This window comes from Trichosurus vulpecula (genome assembly GCF_011100635.1).
Source record: "Trichosurus vulpecula isolate mTriVul1 chromosome X unlocalized genomic scaffold, mTriVul1.pri SUPER_X_unloc_1, whole genome shotgun sequence".
In the NCBI taxonomy this organism is placed as follows: Eukaryota; Metazoa; Chordata; class Mammalia; order Diprotodontia; family Phalangeridae; genus Trichosurus; species Trichosurus vulpecula.
This window is the reverse complement of record NW_023494377.1, coordinates 2,007,363-2,025,418: the sequence shown is the minus strand read 5'-3', so window position 1 is coordinate 2,025,418 and position 18,056 is coordinate 2,007,363. Positions and strand designations below refer to the sequence as shown.

The 18,056-nt window shown below is 41.8% G+C and overlaps 1 protein-coding gene across 2 annotated transcripts in view; it reads left to right on the top strand.

Annotated features, from left to right (window-relative positions):
* The window catches only part of AMMECR1 (AMMECR nuclear protein 1), a 140,121-nt gene extending 124,754 nt beyond the window's left edge, over positions 1-15,367 (top strand). For both annotated transcript variants that reach the window (XM_036740457.1, XM_036740458.1), the window contains 3 exons: positions 10,628-10,718; positions 13,124-13,220; positions 15,071-15,367. In XM_036740457.1, coding sequence (XP_036596352.1) covers positions 10,628-10,718; positions 13,124-13,220; positions 15,071-15,185 — 303 coding nt within the window. In that variant the 3' untranslated portion in view covers positions 15,186-15,367. The remainder of the gene's footprint in view (positions 1-10,627; positions 10,719-13,123; positions 13,221-15,070) is intronic.
* Positions 15,368-18,056: the final 2,689 nt, after the last annotated feature.

Genomic DNA, 18,056 nt, shown 5'->3' with positions numbered 1-18,056 from the left:
TTTGGCTGCCATGATCTCCCATATATTAATATTTCCATACTCCCTTTGAAGTTCAAAATTTGCTTTTTTTGTGGCTCTTAAGTGAACACTGAAAAGGTTCCCTTTCATATATACATGCTTGCCTTGGCTCTCTCTATAGGATGGTTCAGGGTCTCCCCCACCCTTTTTCTCCAGTCATAATGCAGAACTAAATTTTCTCTTTCTCCTAAATGCAGATTCCTTTTGTTTTGTGGTGCCAGTAGACGAGTCTAGAAGCTTTCCTGAAGAAGCTTAGCATGGAGTTTTTCATGGCATTTTCTATGGAGCTAGAGATTTGTAGCAAAGGCTTTGCTGTCAACTCCAGAATTCAGTATTTGTCATGACCCTCTACTTAAAATGCTTGAGTGTGAGCACTTTTCCCAAGCACCCTGGGACTTGGGGGGAAAGAAAGGTATCATGCTTTCCAGGTGGCCTGGAAAGAATAGATGTAGAGTGAACCAGTTAGTGTAAGAGAAGCCTTGGAAAGCAGTCAAGTCATAGTAAGCAAGTAACCTTTGAAAAGCTAATGAAAAGAATCTGGAAAATTAATGGAGTTTTTGATTTCACATGTATAATTGATATCATATTGCTTTGCCTTCTCAATGAGTGGGGAGGAGTGGGAGGAGGAAGGGAGTTTGCAACTCAACATTTTTAAAAAATGGATGTTAAAAGTAAGTAAACAATACATTTATTTTTTTACAAAAGATGAATGCAGTTTAGCTTTAACCACAAATAACCCTTGACTATTTCTAGTCTCTTTTCTTGTTCCTTCCATTAGGTTTTCTTCCCATTGTATTGCTTCTCTTCCAGGTCATTCTCTTCCAGGTCATTCTAGTTCAAACCAAGTATTTTTAAGTCCTGCTATGTGTATGGGGCAGCTAGGTGGCGCTGCAGTGGATAGAGCACCAGGCCTGGAGTCAGGAAGACTCAACTTCCTGAGTTCAAATCTGGCCTCAGACACTTCCTAGCTGTGTGACCCTGGGCAAGTCACTTAACCCTCTTTGCCTCATTTTATTCATCTGTCAAATGAGCTGCAGAAGGAAATGGCAAACCACTCCAGTATCTTCGCCCTCCTTCACCATCTTAGAAGTCATTGTTAGCCATAACTCTACCACCTCCATGATCTCTGAACCCCAGATTAGCCTCTCTGACTCAATCCTCAGCCATGGTCTTGCATTCTTCTCCTATAGTCAGGTGAATCCTGTGCTTCTTTGTCCTAGGCCCTAGAAATCTTCAGCCTTGAGATAACCCCTACTGCCCTCCTTCACCATTCTTATTCCTGTGCTCCTAACACAGCTGACAAAGTTGTGTTATTTCTACTTTGTATCCCAAGATTAAAGACTACTTCTTTCCAAGTAAAAGACCTTACCTCCTTCTTTAATGAGACTATCAAGGTCATCCATCTGGAGCTCCTCCAACTCTTTGTCCACATCTCAAAGCACCTCTATATCTCCTTTACTGAGTGTCTGAGGAGGATTGAATTTCAATTCTACAGTCAAGAACCTGTTATTATGCCTGGCACCAAAGTGAAAACAGGCCCTACCCTCAAGGAACTTACTGTTGGTTGGGGAGAATGCACATGCATGCAAATAAATATAAAATATTTACAGAGTAAATATGATGTTAATTTCCAGGAAGAGGGAAAACTGACATGGGGGGTGGGGTAGGGCAGTAAGGAAGGGCTTTATCTATGAGTTTTATTTGGGTTGGATTTGAATGAAGCTAGGGATTCCAAGAAATATATGTGAGGCGAAGGACAACATACTAGGCACAGAGAAAGCCTGTGTGGAGGCACAGAGGTTGGAGAGGGAGAAATAAGAAATAACACTAAAAAGATAGATTGGCACCAGCTGATAAAGTGCTTTAAGTGCCAAGCAGAGGAGGAACCAATAGGGAGCCACTGAAGCTTCACTGCAAGGGAGTAACACCAACAGACCTCTGCATTCAGGATATCACTTTGGCAGCTGTGCAGAGGTGGGTTTGGAGCCAGGGGAACTCTTTAGAAAGCTACTGCAGACTCTTCTTGCTAAAGAGAGTATGCCTTCTTGTGCCCTTGGTCCTATCCTGTATAACTTGTACCTTCAGTTATACATCCATATTCCTTCTCTCCTCTCTAATCTCTCTCCCTCTTCACCTTCAATCAATTTCCTTTTTCTCTCACTTTTAATATCTCTTTCCTTTCTCTCCCTTGTCCCTTATTCCTCTCTCTTCCTGCTTCCCTCTCTCCTTTCTCTCTCCCTCCCACCAAGCATCTACTTCACTTGACCCTGCCATCCTCTCAAGCTTTTATTCTTCTCTCCTGACTTTCATTGCTATGCACCTAGAGTTATTTACACTTTCTTGGTCTACCCTCCCTACCATCACTCATTTCTCCCCTACTCTGCCCAAGGTGCTATTCTAAGAAATGGTGATACAAAGACAAAGCATTTACACCATACAAGGGGGATACCATGTATGTACACAGAATCACACAAAGGTGGGGGGAGCACTGACATCAGAGTTGGGGAATTTCCACATAGGAGGTGACATCTGAGTTGTGCTTTGAAGGAAATGAGGAGTTCCACATGGCATTTGACAGAAAAGGAAACTGAGGCAAAAAAGGGACTTTTCAAAGGTCATATATCTAGTAAGTAAACATCAGAGGTAGGATCAGAACCCAGCTCTTTTGACTCTAGAGCCACGACTGCCTCCCTGATGGGTCTGCATTGGAATGAGTGCTGAGAAGTGGGCATTAGAGATGGCAGATGAGACCATGCAGCTCACAGGAGGAAAGAGCAGTTTCAGTAGTGTGGTGGCAATGGAGGCCTGAATGCAAGGGGTGGGAAGACATCAAATCTAGATGATCCTTCCTAGCTGAGAGAGGACAGCAGCAGCAGGAGGGGGTGGCCTAGGCATGTTTCAAGTCAGTGAAGAAGGGGAGATTAAAGCTGAGGGAAAGAAGATAATCTGGAGAAGATGAGAAGAAAGGAAGAAAGAACAAAAGTGAAGAAGTTGACCTTGGCAAGGAGAAGGACCACCTTTTCCTCATAGACAGGAGTGGAAGAGGAGAGAATATATGTGGGGGGAGGGGGGAAATGAGGAGTGGTTTGGAGATGTGGACTAGAGGAGAAGAGACAGCATTTTATGAATGGCTTCTGTTTGCTCAGTGAAGAAGGAAGCTCAGTCTTCTGCTGGTGGGGCGGTAGGAGGGGAAGGGGTGGAATCAGAGGTTTGAAATAGTTACTGTGGAGAGTGAGGTCAAGAGAGTCGGTTAGGAAAGAATAAAAGGGCCACTGTACAGCAAAGAGGGCCCAGTTGAGATCGGGCAGCATACCTTTGTGGTGAGCCCAGTTGACACAGTTGCACAACTTTCTCCAGATGTGTTCAGCTTATGAATTGGAGCAAAAAATGTCTCAAGGGGGTAGGGAAGGGACCAGGGACCTAGTATTGTGGTTTAATCAAAGCGTGACTGGCAATAGGACAAGGATTAGGGTTACGCAAGGGACTCCAGGATAAAGGATAGTACTTGATGGAATTGGTCAACCAGAGGGTCGAGACTTACGGAAGTGAGGGCACAGCAGCAGGAACCGAGGGACCAAGGGTCATGGTGAGGATCAGAACAGGTTCAGGAAGAGTTTGGGATCATAGAGGTGGAATAATGATGGCTAATTGAGGGTAACTGTCGTCATGTGTGCCTGAGGTACAGCAATGATGGAACCACTGGGAGATTTAGAGGATGCTGAACTGCCAGGAAACATAGATGTAAACATAAAGTCCCAAATTTGAGGGAAGCAGGGAGACGTTGAGCCAGGTCCTGAGCATCTTGAGAAAGGTGAGAAAATTACCAGCAAGCCAATTGATTACTGGCACAAGGATTGTACCAAGTGATAAAGATGACTGGAATGAGCCTCCGGAGGAGTCAGGGCTGCTGAGTGATGGTGGCAATGGGACAATCCAGAAATGAGGGTGAGGATCGAGGAGTAGGCCTAGCATTTCAGAGGGGCACAAGAAAAGGCACAGTTCCTCCCATACTGGAGAGAGTGGCCAGAGATGGAGTGCCTTCTGGAGAGAACCAGGTTTCCATTTGTAGAAGATGAAAACAACATAATTCAGAATAAAGGTGGGGGGTAGGGCAGGGTCTTAACAGTAAAGTGGAGGTTCCAGAGGGTGGGGTGAAATGGAAGTGGAGGGCAGAAGAAGATATGGCCTGTGGAATGGTAGAGCTAAGGTGGGAGATAGGGATGATTATAAGGGGATAGAGGAGTGGGGTAGAGGGAGGGGGAGATCTCTAGTAGAGTACTCCAGGTTCTATCTTTATTCCTATACTGTTGACATTTTTTATCAGTGACTTGAATGGCTAGGTCAAATCTAATAAGATAAAATTTTATAAAGATAAATATAATTTCCATATTTAGATTAAAAATCAACTTTACAAATATGGGGAAACCTGACTTTTTGTTTATGTGGAAAAATCTTAATGGAGTACAAGTTTAATATGAGTCAGTAGCATGATATGGCAGTCAAGAAAATCAGTGTTTTCTTAGAGGGCATTGAGGGGAGAGGGTGGAGCAGGAGCCAAAGCATTTGGAACAGGAGAGTTGATAAGCTCTCAGCACTCTGCCCTAGGCAGACCACATGTGGGATATTGTGTTCAGTTTGGAGCTCAGCAATTTGAGATGGATATCAAGTGTCCAGAGAGGGATGGCCAGGATGATTTATGGCCCCAAGGTCAGGCCATAGGTATGATTGTTTAAAGGAATTAATTGTCTGCATTTAGGTAACTAGAAAAGAGAAGATGTGAGGGAATCCTGAGAGTTGTGTTCAGACACTTGAATGGCTGTCACATGGCAGAGGGATTAGACTTGTTATGCTTGGGCCAAGGGTAGAACAAAAAACGTGAGCCCTGACTGCAGAGAAGCAGGTATGGATGGGCCTGGGGAGAGGATGAGGCTTCCTAAACAACCAGAGTTAGGCCAAAGTGGAATCAGCCTCCTAGGGAGGGCATGTATTCCCCATTCACCAGAAGACTTAAAGCAAAGGCTGGATAATTATTTGCTCAGGGGGCTGTAGAAGAAATTCTCAGGAATTCAGTGAAGTGTGGAAAGAGTTATTGGAACAAATGCAGAGTAAAATAAAGTCCAAGACCTAGAGCTGCAATGGACCATAGAAGCCATCTTGTCCAACCTCTTCATTTTACAGAGATGGAAAGTGAGGCTCAGGAAGGGGAAGGGGCTTGTCCAAGGTCACACATGGGATCAGATCTAGAGCTCAGAGAGGCCTCAGAGAACACCAAGTCCAGCTTCCTCATTTTGCACTTAGAGCTCATATTTTAAATGCTTGACTATGTGCCAAGCACTCTGTTAAGTGCTGGGGATACAAAGAAAGGAAAAAATAGTTCTTGCCCTCAAGAAGCTTACAGTCTAATGGGGAGACAATGTTTAAATAACTAGATACATACAAGGTATATACAGTATAGGTGGAAGGTCATATCAAAGGGGAAGGCAATAGCAGTTGGGGGAACTAGAGAGGCCTCCTGCAGAAGAAGCCAGGAAACCAAGAGGCAGAGATGAGGGGGCAGAGCATCCTAGGCATGAGAGACAGCCAATGAAAAGGCACAGTACAGAAGGTGGAATATTATGTTTAAGAAACTGCAGGTAAGTCAAGTAGCTGGATCAGAGTACTTAGAGGGGAGGAAGGTGAAAGAAGATGAGAAAGGGAGAAAGGGGCCAAGTTTTGAAGGGCTTTAAAAACCCAGAGAGGTTCAGAATTGATCCTGGAGGTTGGTACTAGGGAGCCACGAGAGCTCCTTGAGCAGGAGGGTGACATGGTCAGACCTACACTCTAGGAAAATCACCTTGACAACTGAGTGGAGGGTGGGTTGGAGTGGGGAGAGCCCTGAGGCATGAGAGCAATCCAGATGTGAGGTTAAAGGGCATGATAACTATTCAGATAATTTAAACCAATTAAAAAGAGATTGAGGAAACTCTTCTTTGTAGCTGCATACAAGAGAAATTGCCTTTTCAAAGTCGCTGAAGAGCTCTGCTGCCAGAACGTCTGCTTACTCCAGCTTTCTTGTCTGACCTGTTTCTGAAATTGTCATGTTATTCAGTTGTGCAAAAATGATTTTTAATAGATGGACTCCATTAAAACTTCAGGGACAGCTAGGTGGCGCTTCAGTGGATAAAGTGCTAGGCTTGAAGTCAGGAAGACTCATCTTTATGAGTTCCAATCTGGCCTCAGACACTCCCTAGCTACCTAGCCCTGGGCAAGTCACTTCACCCTGTTTGTCTCCCTTTCCTCATCTGTTAAATGGGTTGGAGAAGGGAATGGCAAACCGCTCCAGTATCTTTGCCAAGAAAACCCCAGATGGGGTCATGAAGAATCAGACATGACTGAAATGACTAAACAATAACAACATTAAAATTTCTGGCTCTGGGTCACAGTGGTTCATGTGATGTTCTAAGTTTGTAGACTTGTTGAATAAATCAGGACAATATAGATTTAAAAGTAATGTATGTAAATTAAGAAGATGTGTGAAGAAAGCCAGGAATTAGGGGTGGGTCAGAGAAGTGTCAGGTAGAGAGAATTTGGATGAAGATCAGTGCAGGTGAAAATAGCAACGCTGTTGTCATCTGAGTATATATGACAGGCTACCAGAACTGAAAGAGGAAACAGGTGAGAACTTTGGGAAGCAGATTACATGCACTTTAGAAAGACGTGATAGAGCGCTGTCAGGAGACATCTAGGCATCTGCTGGAGCCATTCAGTTATCTGGACTTCTGCTGGTGCAGCTAAGATTATTTTGTTCTCCAAAAGATGGAGGAATCAGAGGGGGGAACTGCTTCTCTGGGCATTCATTCTTGCCAACAAGAAGGTACTGATTGTTGGGGTAAAAATGATGAGAACCTTGTTGAGGGAAGAGGGAATAACCACTGCATTTTAGGATTTGAGACAGAGAAGGAAAAGAAAGCCAGGCACAGGATACCTTTAATTTTAGGAGAGCGAATTTCAAAAGGTTCAGAGAAATAGTAGGGTCTCATGGTCTAAAATTCTTCAGCCAAAGTCATCTCAGAAGTCACTGGGAACCCTCAAGGATGAATTTCTGAAGACATGAAAAGAAATAATTCCACTAAGAACGTAAAAGGGGAGGTGTCTAAAGAGACTGATATGGACATACACAGAGCTCATCAAAGGGTCCAAGATCTCGAGGTGGAAGGCCATCAAGTCCAACTCGCTCATTTTATGGGGGAGGAAACTAAGGCCTGGGCAGAAGGAGTGGCTTGCCCAGGGCCACACAGCTAGTAAGTGTCTGAGGCTGGTTTGGATTTCAAGTCATTCTAACTCCAGGCCTTAAGACTCTTATCTACTCTGCCACCTTTTTTTGTTGTTGTTTAGTTATTTTTCAGTTGTGTCTGACTCTGTGACCCCATTGGGGGTCTTCTTGGCAGAGATACTGGAGTGGTTTGCCATTTCCTTCTCCAGCTCATTTTTACAGATGAAGAAACTGAGGCAAACAGGGTGAAGTGAATTGTCCAAGGCTACAGAGCTAGTAAGTGTCTGAGGCCAGATTGGAACTCATGAAGATGAGTGTTCCTCACTCCAGGCCTAGTGCTCTGTGCAGTGCAGCGCCACCTAGCTGCCTCTAGGCCACCTACTCAGCCAATTTAAATTTTAAGAAGCTTGTGTGCAGTAAGATAGATTGAGGGCAGATAATAGAAGATGAATAAAAAAGCAGGAAAATCCTGGAGGAATAGTGTCAGGAACACAGAAGCTCTAAAGAAGCAGTTCTAGAGTGAAAAAGAAAAATCTTAAATTAAAAATCATAGATCTGCTAGGTCCAAATGGATAGAGAGCATCTTACTTAATTATCAAATTGGAAGGGACCATATCTAAAGGCCTGGGGGAAAAATGGGTTTTTTGAGCACTTCTTTGTTTTGCTTCTAAAAAATGGAATTTCCATGGGAAACTTTTTTCATTTTCTCACCTCTGTCTCTACTTTCAGGTCTTTATCAATGCAAAAAAGTAAAGGTCTGTCAAACTGTTACCATATTTTGAAAAGAAGTCTAATTGTTAGTGTTCATTCTGATGCACTCCCATGTGGCCCTCTAGCCAACTGAAGAGCCCCTAATTGGGTGGATGGGTGGAGGGAAACAGTTGGGTTTTTGGAGGAGGGCAGCTGTTGGTTGTTTATTTGTACTTTTACAGTACTTCAAAATATTTCTGCTATAGTAGGTCTTCAGAAGTTCCTCATTGTTTATAAATACAAAATGTTCAGTAGCTTATAGCACTGTTAATGGCCTATGAAATTTCCTTTTTTCTTATTGCCCTCCACTGATACCTCATCTTGGTATGGAAACAACTCTGAGTTCTTGAAAGATTGTTGTGTTTGTCCTTCGTTTTCAAAGAGGACCATGGCATCAGGGAAATGATGACATGACTTGCAGTTGACTTTGATTTGAGTGAGGGAGGGCTGCGCAAGGTCACCAGCCTCACTTTCTCCTCCAGAGCCATGTGGGTCCAGTGACCAGATATTCATCAGGATGACTGGAGATGACCCAGGATGCAGTGGGAGAACCTGGCCCTTTTAGGCTCAGGTCTTTTCATGTCCTCACTTAGAGTGAGGTAACACCCATTCAGTGAACAGGCCTCTTTAAGAAGTGAGTCAAGGAATGGCCCCTTTAATTAGAAAAAAGAAATTTAAAAAATCAAACTGGGAGAGGAAGACCCTCAGGATTGCTCCTTAGAGAGAATGTCTTGAAAGGTCTGTCAGCAGAATGCAAGATGGGAAGGCTTTGAGTATAGGCGAAATGACCGACCGCTTATAGGTTGGCCACATCTGGAGAGGCTCCTCCCCAAGTTGACTACAGGGCGATGCAGTTCTCAAAGACCATCCACGTGAGAGAATGTGACATGGTAGAGAGAGAGCTGGCCTAGGAGTCAAGAAGCCCCAGGTTCAAGTCCAGCCACTGATGCATATTTGCTGCACCACCCCAGGCAAGGCACTGAATCTCCTCAGATAATTATCTAAAACTATAGGGAGTTTTTTGTCTGCACCCCCAAAAAGATTTTTAAATGTCTGCTAAGTCATAAAAAGCATGTGATGGATAGAATCGAAGAATGTTGAAACATGGGTATTCAGGAGTGTAGTGTTTCATGTAAGATTTGAACTGGGGACAAAGCCCCAAATTCATTTGCTTTACGTGTGGGTGACCAGGATTATTTATTTGCAGCTTAGTCAGGTTAAAAGATAAGCCCTTGGTTTGGGACTTTGATTTTATGTCTCCTCTATAGTCCTGACAGGTAGAGATGATTTGTATATCTGAGTTGCACAGGTCTATTAAAGGGGACAGGCGAGGTCAGTCAGGTAAAAGAGGTGAGTCAAACTAGAGACAGTAAAGCTGACTTCCCTGAGAGTATGTGTACACATACATACACGCATGCACACTCACACACACACCTCAACTCTGGAGATGGCAGCAGCTGGGGTCAGTAATGTAATGTCAAGTTTCTTGGACCCGGTCATGGAGAGGCATTGGCAGAACCTCCTAGCCCTGGAGATGGCAGCCATGGAGAGAAGAATACATAGCGGGGGTGAGGCGGGGGTGGAAGCAGCTGGGACAGAAGTAGAATGGCAAGATTTCCTGACCCCTAGCCTTCTGTAGAAATGTCAAGAGTTGGAGAACCCAGCCTCATTCCACAGAGGAGAGGTACAAGTATGTGGAACCAGAGCTGAAGGGGGCCAGTAAGGGAGTGAGGCACAGTGTCGGTCAAGGGCATTACCTCACTGGTAGCCCCAAATGTCAGATTCCTTTTAGGGGAGACCTAGACCCTTTGAGTGGAGTTCTGTCGAGTTCCCTAGGGGAGTTGGGAAGTTTACTAAGAGGTGAGGGATTGACTCTCCAGTAACCCCCAAGTCTGTTTCTTTTCAGGGAGATTGTGAATCTGGAGCATTTCACTCTGGGAGGGAAGGAGGAAAGAACTGTTTTTGATTAATGGGCTATTGGGAGTCCTCTCAGTGGTTGAAATAATGTTCTCTGAAACATTGTTAGATGGGTCCTCCAAAGGAACTGAAGGCTCCCCTTTACCAGCATCTGTGGAGACCTAAGTACAACTTAGCATCTTATGTTCTTGGGGTACATTTTGCATGGGGTAAAACTGAGCCCAAAAGAGTGGTATTTGTTCTGGGCCACAAGTTACGTGTGTATAAGACAGTGCCTGGCATACAGTAAGCCCTTAATAAATGCTGTCATGTTAATTGATAATTAGTGAGACATTACTCACACCAGTGACAGTTGTTTTATATCAACTAAAGCTTGCTCATTTCTCTTTTTTGAGTTTAAGAGGTTTCTCTTACACAGTCTGTATTTATAGAAAGATTCAGGGTAGATGCAACTGAGAACAAGATGCACCACACAATGGACTCTAGGTGAACACCCATTTTCAGTTTCCAAAACCATCATTCGGGCTCTCCCAGAAACAAATCCCAAGCTCTGGAGAGAGGAAAAAAGGAAAAGCGACTCCGGAGAGGAGGCAGGAGTGAGCACTGCAGACTCTTGCTACTTAACTGTTCAACTTTGCTGTTTGTTTATTTGAAAAAGAATGTATTAATGAAATTGCCCATTTCTTTCAGGTGGGTGTACATGGCATTAGAATAGAGTTCATCAATGAAAAAGGATCAAAACGCACGGCCACCTACCTACCAGAGGTCGCAAAGGAGCAAGGTCATTCTTGCACTTTATTTCATATGATCTAGTGAAGAATTTAAAGAAATATATAAATATAAAATGCAATATTTGACCTTGCACTGATGTCTGATGATGAATCAATATGAAATTGTAAGGAATGGCTCTTATCTTTTAATGCCACTTCATTTTTTATATCAAATAAGTGAATTGCACTATACGACACAAAAGTTGTATCAGTATACTAAGAAATCCTTAATGAAAAATGCAAAAAATGATGAATTTTGCATTATAAAGCCAACTATTTTGGGAGTAGTAAGTTGCTGATCATAGAAGTGCCATTTTCTTTTGGTTTGGGTTTTTTTTCTGATGTACAAAACTTTTAGTGGTTAAAAAAGGCTTTAGGCATATATTTTTGTGTCTATGTATGTGTGTATGTATGGGTGCATATATGGGTGCATATACATCCATATGTAAACACACACATATATACATGTACATACATATATACATATGTACACGCGCGCACACACACACACACACACCATTCCGTCAGATGGTTCCTGAAACATCCAAACTAATTTATTTGGAACAAACCATAATACCAAAGTATTGCCTTTATGATTCTAGCTCTGTTAAGAATATTGACTTTCCATTATTTAAAGCCATTGAGAATATATGGATGTGGTTTGCATAGGAGTATGGAAGCAGAAGGACACGGGTTTTTTACCCTTGGTTAGTAGTTCTTTATCAACAAAAAGTTTGTGCAGGCCCTTGTGAAGGCGCATTGCACCATATAATTCTAGCTTCTGTAAAACAGCTACCTGAGCTTGTTAGCTTGCTAACATTTCTCTTTCTCAAACATGACTTCCAAATTTTGGTTCTACATTGGCCACATTTATTTTGGCCTTTGGGGTTTAGCAAGTTAAGAAACATTTACTAAGGTTATTAAGCCTTTTTTCTGATCACCAAATTGCTTTTCCCTTCTTTGTTTTGTAAAGAAAAAATTGAGAGCATTAAGCTGGAAAACCTTGAAGGTGTAAGAGTGACTGTCCTAGGTGCTTCCCAGCATGCGCAGTTTTTGTTACTAGAGAACAGTCCTCAATATGGACTGGAGAGTTTGTTAAGAGAGATGGCTCAAATGAGCCTCCGACTTTACAAGTCAAATATAAGAACTAGGAGAAAAGCCACAAAAAAAACCCCTAGCTATTTGATTTGAGTTATAGGCTGTATTTTCCCCCCATGTAGTTTGCACAAGAGCCCAAGTGTGAAGACCCAATTTAATCCCCACTGGTCCCCCCACAAGCACTAGCTGCAGCTTTGTTAGGGGCCTTCACAGATACTGGAAGAGCCCAGGGCTGAACCAAATGCCCTTGTGGTTGTTGTTACAGTGGCAGAGAGGCTGATGCTTTTGCTTGCATGCTCCTCACCACACCCTGCCCCCTTGCTACGGCCTGTGGGCATCCTGCTCCAGAGTGCTTAGGGAAGTGGATCACACTACAAAGGTCTGTAAGCCTGCCTATACCTCTGAGGCTAGAATAGCTGGGGACAGAGAAGGGGAACTCTTCTGAGCTGCCATTGCTTGGGCTCTGTTTCCCCCCTGTAGACTGTAGAGCGACTGCTGAGATGAGACTGTGAAGTTCAGTGTCAGGAGTGGAGAAGTTAGGGGAGGAGAGGCCCATCCCCTAGATTGTATGAGGGGCACTCAGCCTCATGGTTGAATATGGGGCTACCCAAGGAGAGAAGTACAGTAAGTTAGAAATGGGGAGAGTGGGCAGCTGAAAGAGAATAAGCCACCTTTCCTAGTTGGATGTCATTTTCCCATGCCAAAAGTCTGACTTCTTGTGTTTGCTGCTCTGAATTACCCTGTTTTCCTGGCTCAGCTCTCTTTAACTGCCATTGTGCCTTAGATTTGAGTATGACACAAACTTATGTAGTTTAGGAAAAGCACTGATTTTTCCCAAAAGTACAGTGTTCTTAGATCATTATTTTTCAGTGTAAGAAAGAAAGTGTCATACATATGTTTTACCTTTCAAAGAGATCCTTTTTAGGATGCAGCATATATTCAAACCAATATAGCACTCTTTAGGACCAATAATAATGCTCCCCACTTTTGCATAATCTGTGTTTGACCCTCCATAAGTCTAGGTATACAAGATTCTCCCTTTCCTACCCCATTTCTAAGTATGGAAGGAGGAGAGGAAAGCACTCTGAGTTGACCATAGATTCTTGTATGTCCAGTTCCTGACTTTTCACATGAGACGGGCTTCTCTCATGACAGCTGTGCTTGGTCGATGATGAGTAGAGGTTAAGGAGTATGGGGGCACTCTGGTTTCTTCAAGATGACATCCTCTGTAGCCCTTGGGCTCTTTTTTTAGGCATGAGGTGGTTGAAAGGGGTATTTGTACATGTATTTGATTCATTATCTGGTTCTTTTTCAACAGGATGGGACCACATTCAGACCATAGATTCCTTACTGAGAAAAGGAGGCTACAAAGCTACAATTACAAATGAATTCAGGAAAAGCATCAAACTGACCAGGTACCTGCCTAAGGACCATGAACTCTGTGGTGCAGGGCTTGAGATCCCAGGCTTGGCTGTTTTCCTGCCTTTTAAGTATTGCTACATGTTTTGTTCTTTAATGCTTTCTGCTTTTCTTTCACAGTGCAGAGTGGGAATGAGTTATAGGATCATACTTGGGGTAGGAGAGGAGCCAATACAGGGAACATTAATTGATTAGAAGTCAAACCACTGTCACTTCTTTCATATCTTTAGCTTTGAGTTACGATTTTGACTTTTGGATAGAAACTGACTTTTAGATTGAATTACTGCCAAAAGGACCCCAACTCATTCTGACTTGGACCTACAGAACATCTGAATTTCACTATGCAAACCCACCGGACCCAGGAGACCCTGATCTTCTTACTTTTCCTGCAGAGCAGAAGACAGAGTAGGGGAGGCCAAAAAGTAGAAGGATTTGTAGAAAGCAACTCAGAGGGAGGGTGATGATCTAGAGTATCTCAGGAATCAGAAGGAACCTGGGAAGAGTCAGGAAAGCAGCAGGAAGCCCTGATCTTTGAGGAAAGCTCACCAGCTCCTTGTACTCACTGGCTTTGAACTGGCAATCAGGGCGTGCGGGCCAATGGGTTTTCGTGAGGCTGACGCTTGCTAAGGAAAAAATTGTGTTCTTCCATTTGTGTTTGATTTCTACTTTTTCCTCTCCCACCTTATCTCACTCAGGGCTAGACATATGTATAGTTCAGTACCTCTAGGATAAATAAATATATAATCTTGAAAACAAAACCCCTGCCCTCAAGGAGTTTATATTCTTTTTTATTGCAATTGAGTTCCCAGGAAGGCCATCGAGACACGTTTTTCCCATAACAAGTCTACAGAAGTCAAGAGAGAACAACAACTGTGAGAGTTCAGTCACTGTTAAGATGAAAGGGAACATCAGTTGAAGCATTGTGTCTTCTCATTGTGTAAATGTAAAGATACAGCCAAGTTTTTTAAGTTTAGTTTTTGAGTCATGGGTGAATCCCTTCAAAGATCAGTTTTAACACCATTCAAAGCTATTCCTTTTAAGTTAGGTCAAATCCAGGCAAGGCTAGGAATTTTGAAGTAAGTTGTCCATTCTGGTCTGTGGATACAATACAAATAAAAAATCTGAATCCAGAGTTCTAAATTCACAAAAACAAAATGTTGTTAGAAATAATCAATTTTAATATTAAATATTATACTTCTTTATATAATACTTCTTTAAGATGCTTCTTTTAAAAGGCAACTGGCCTTAGGGTCAGGAAGACTCATTTCTGAAAAAGAGAAATCATGTGATTGTGAGAAAGTCACTTCACCTCTCAATGGCCCCCAGGCAACTCAGTAGAAGATATGGAAGCATTGTCAATCTGCAGCAGTAGAGGCAATTTCTACACCAAGAGTTCTCCACACAAACATCTACACTCTTAAGAGGAAACAAAGTAAAACATGAAAAAGTTTGAGAAGAGAATTCACTGTGCCTTTTCCATCCCATTAGATTGTGATCTCCTGGAGCGCAGGGACTTTTACTTCCTTTTTTATTCCCAGAGTTTAGCACAGTGCCTGGCACATAGCAGGTGCTTAATAAATATTGATTGGTCTTTCAATAAAGGACAATTTGGGGGAGTGGGAGAGTAGAAAGAACACTAGATTGATGGGTAGTTTAGGTTCATGTCAGTGTAGACCAGCTGTATAACTTTCAGTCGGCAAGTCATACCCCGTCTCTAGCCCTCCATTTACCTATGTGTAAAATCGAGGCCAACTAAGCAGTCATCAGTAGCCCTTCTGGCCCTGTGTTTCTAGGGCTCTGTATCCGGTGCTTTTTCGGGTAAATCTTTTCACTCTTTTTCTTCCAGGTACCGCAGTGAGAAGATGACCATGAGCTACTCGGAGTATGTTGCCCACCGTCAGCATCATCACTTCCAGAATGGCATTGGGCACCCTCTGCCACCTTACAACCATTACTCCTGACACTGAGCCACATGACCAGTCCCTGGACCTCTCTGCAGACCTCTTTCCAGGAGACCCTCCCCCTTCTTGGTCTAGCTATCTCTATTACTGTACCATTTTATGATGATAGTTTCCGTTGCCATGGTGAGACTTCTACTTAATTGGTTAAGCTCATTATGGTAACGGGTGGGAAAAAATGCATTTCTTAAGTTCATCCCATAATTATTTTTATTCTTTTAGGTCATGGACTTTTTTTGCAGCATATATAATCTTTTTTTCTTTTTCTATAATATTATATCAAATTTTACTTCATTATATCAAAGCTTTTTTTTGTTTTTTTACTGTGGATGGAAGGAAGCATTTAAAGTTTTGTAATTCTTTTACATATATACATATATACACACATAAACATATACATATTCATATATGTATGTGTGTGTATTTATATATATATATAAATATATATGTGTACTTATAGTGGTTGAATTTGTTTGGCTAGGGAACAATGCATATCAGAATCAGGTATTTACATTTTACCCTGAATTCTGCCTTCAGGGTTGACTTTCTTATGAAGACTTAGTCTGTATAAGTCTTCCCCCCCGCAGAGTAATATTTTTCATATAGTCAAAATGTATATGAATTTCAGAGAGCTAATATCTAAAACAGAGAAGTCCCCATTAAGGTTTGTCACAGAAATCTTTTATGCCTGTGTGCCAGTTATAAATAGGAAAAATGTCCTAAATATGTCACTGAGTCAATTAACAAACAAAAACATCATCTGTAAATAAGAAAAAACTACCTTTCAAATATGTTACAGGAATCACTTTGAAGAGCATTGAATCTTAGGAAGAGAGCAGATGTAGATTTTAGTGCCTTTGACTAGGAAAGTGGAAATGTAGGGTGGGCAGATTAGAAAAAGGCAATTTCAAGAAATCACTTGTAGCACTATATGGTTTCTCTAGATGAATCCATGTACTAGATAATTTCCTTACTTTTAGATTTTTTTAAAACTCTGAGGTCCCTTTTGGTTGTTGTTGGTTTTAAAGCAAACGGCCAAAAAGCGACACTCTGCTGATGTGTTTTCACTTAAATGTGTTAGTTTCAGGTTGTATTAAATCATAATTGGGCAAAGCTGAGATAAATGGTAATGATTATCAAGTTAGTTATGCCGTGGCTTCAGCTACTTCTGTCTGTTCCAGAGACGGTGCTGGAGTTTTAGAATTACTAGGAAATAGCTTGAATCACTTGCTGCACTACACACTCGCAAGAGAAACATAAGTACTCTGTTGATAAGATTTTAATTTTTAAAGCTGTAGTAACAGAAATGGAATTTAGTTAAGGCACATGTAGAAGACCCCCAATTTTGGGGGGAGGCCAGTCTTCCCTTAATGTACATAAAGAAAACCTCTTCATGCCTTTGGGAGGTGAGTACATTGCCAGGAAAGTGACAAACCCTAGAAAACAAAAGAATTTTCTTCATTTAGAATAAGTGAAGATGAATGTTTTTAAAGCAAGAAACCAATATGTAAAGTATGAATATAGGTATAAAACAAAATATATATTCTAAAGAGATAGAAAATGAAATTGAATATCCAGTCATTATAAGCCATCCATTTGTTCTAAGCGGTGGCATACTACTAGCCCAGAATGGGAATTATGTCTCTATTTTCTAAGATAATTGGCAAAATCGTTGCTGCTCACCACTGTGGCCAAGCACCTCTGGTGGCTTTGGGGCTTGATGGTGGTTCTTAGAAGGTTATCAGTTTTCCTTCATCCACAGCATCCATTGTCTAGATAGTAATTTCAGTTATGATGCCTTAATTCAGAAGCCAACTGGGGGCCAGAAAGGGACTCTCAGTCGCCAAGTCTATATATTAAGCTTAGAGATTTGCCAGGCAAGCATTAGCTATTGGGTTTTAGCAGCAACTTTGGTAGTGTCGTCTTGTTTCTACTTGGAAGCATTTCAGAACAGCATCGCCTTTCAGTGGAAACTTTTTTTAATGCCCTTATAGGGAAACTGAGCACAAGCTGAATGATGATGTCTGCTGCAAAAAAAGAAAAAAAAAAAAGAAAAAAAAAAGACCAATATTGTTGTGAAACCCATGTTGTCCATCATCTCAATACAGCCTGCTCCTCCTTTTGGGATGAGCTTATTGTTAGAAGTTTTTTAAGAAAAGATCTATTCTATGTGTGTGTATTTAAGGTGCTAATCAACCTGGAACAGGTCACGTGACTGGTCATGCGGACTCTAAAATCATATCAGATTTTTTAAAATCCTTCATATATGCAGATGTTATACAGAATTTCTTACCAGTGTAATAATAATATACTGATGATGTAACCATCCTGCCGGCTTCAAAGGACGAGGTCAGCAATACTCCATGGCCTGGAGGAAAAGGATAGTTTCTCTCCTTTTAGATACAGTATAATGCACAATTAATTTTTGTCTCTTAGTAGCTTTTGGCTTCAAGACTCTAGCAGAAAGGTCGTTATCCAGACTGTATGGTGTACTTTAACCAAATCAATGCTGGGCCCAGTTCACCTTTCCCGATATCTTATGAACTTTGTAATTTGAATTAACTTTGGACACATAGAAATGTAGCATGTATTTTAAAACTCAGAGATTTTGATTCACTGAGTTGTGTTCTAACCAGTGGTAGGTTTATTTGTTTGGAAACACAAACTTGTATTGCACTTGTGATCACCCAGACATGGGATCATTTTAATTCTCTTTAAACAGCCCAGAAATAATACTTGAACTCCATTTAAGTAGCACAAAGTTTACACGGCCCCTTTTAAATGTTAATTAGATTAGTTTCATTTTTACTTATAGAACTGCAACTGTGTAGTGTTTTTTCCCCTTGGAAAAAAAAAAATTTTACTTGGATATTT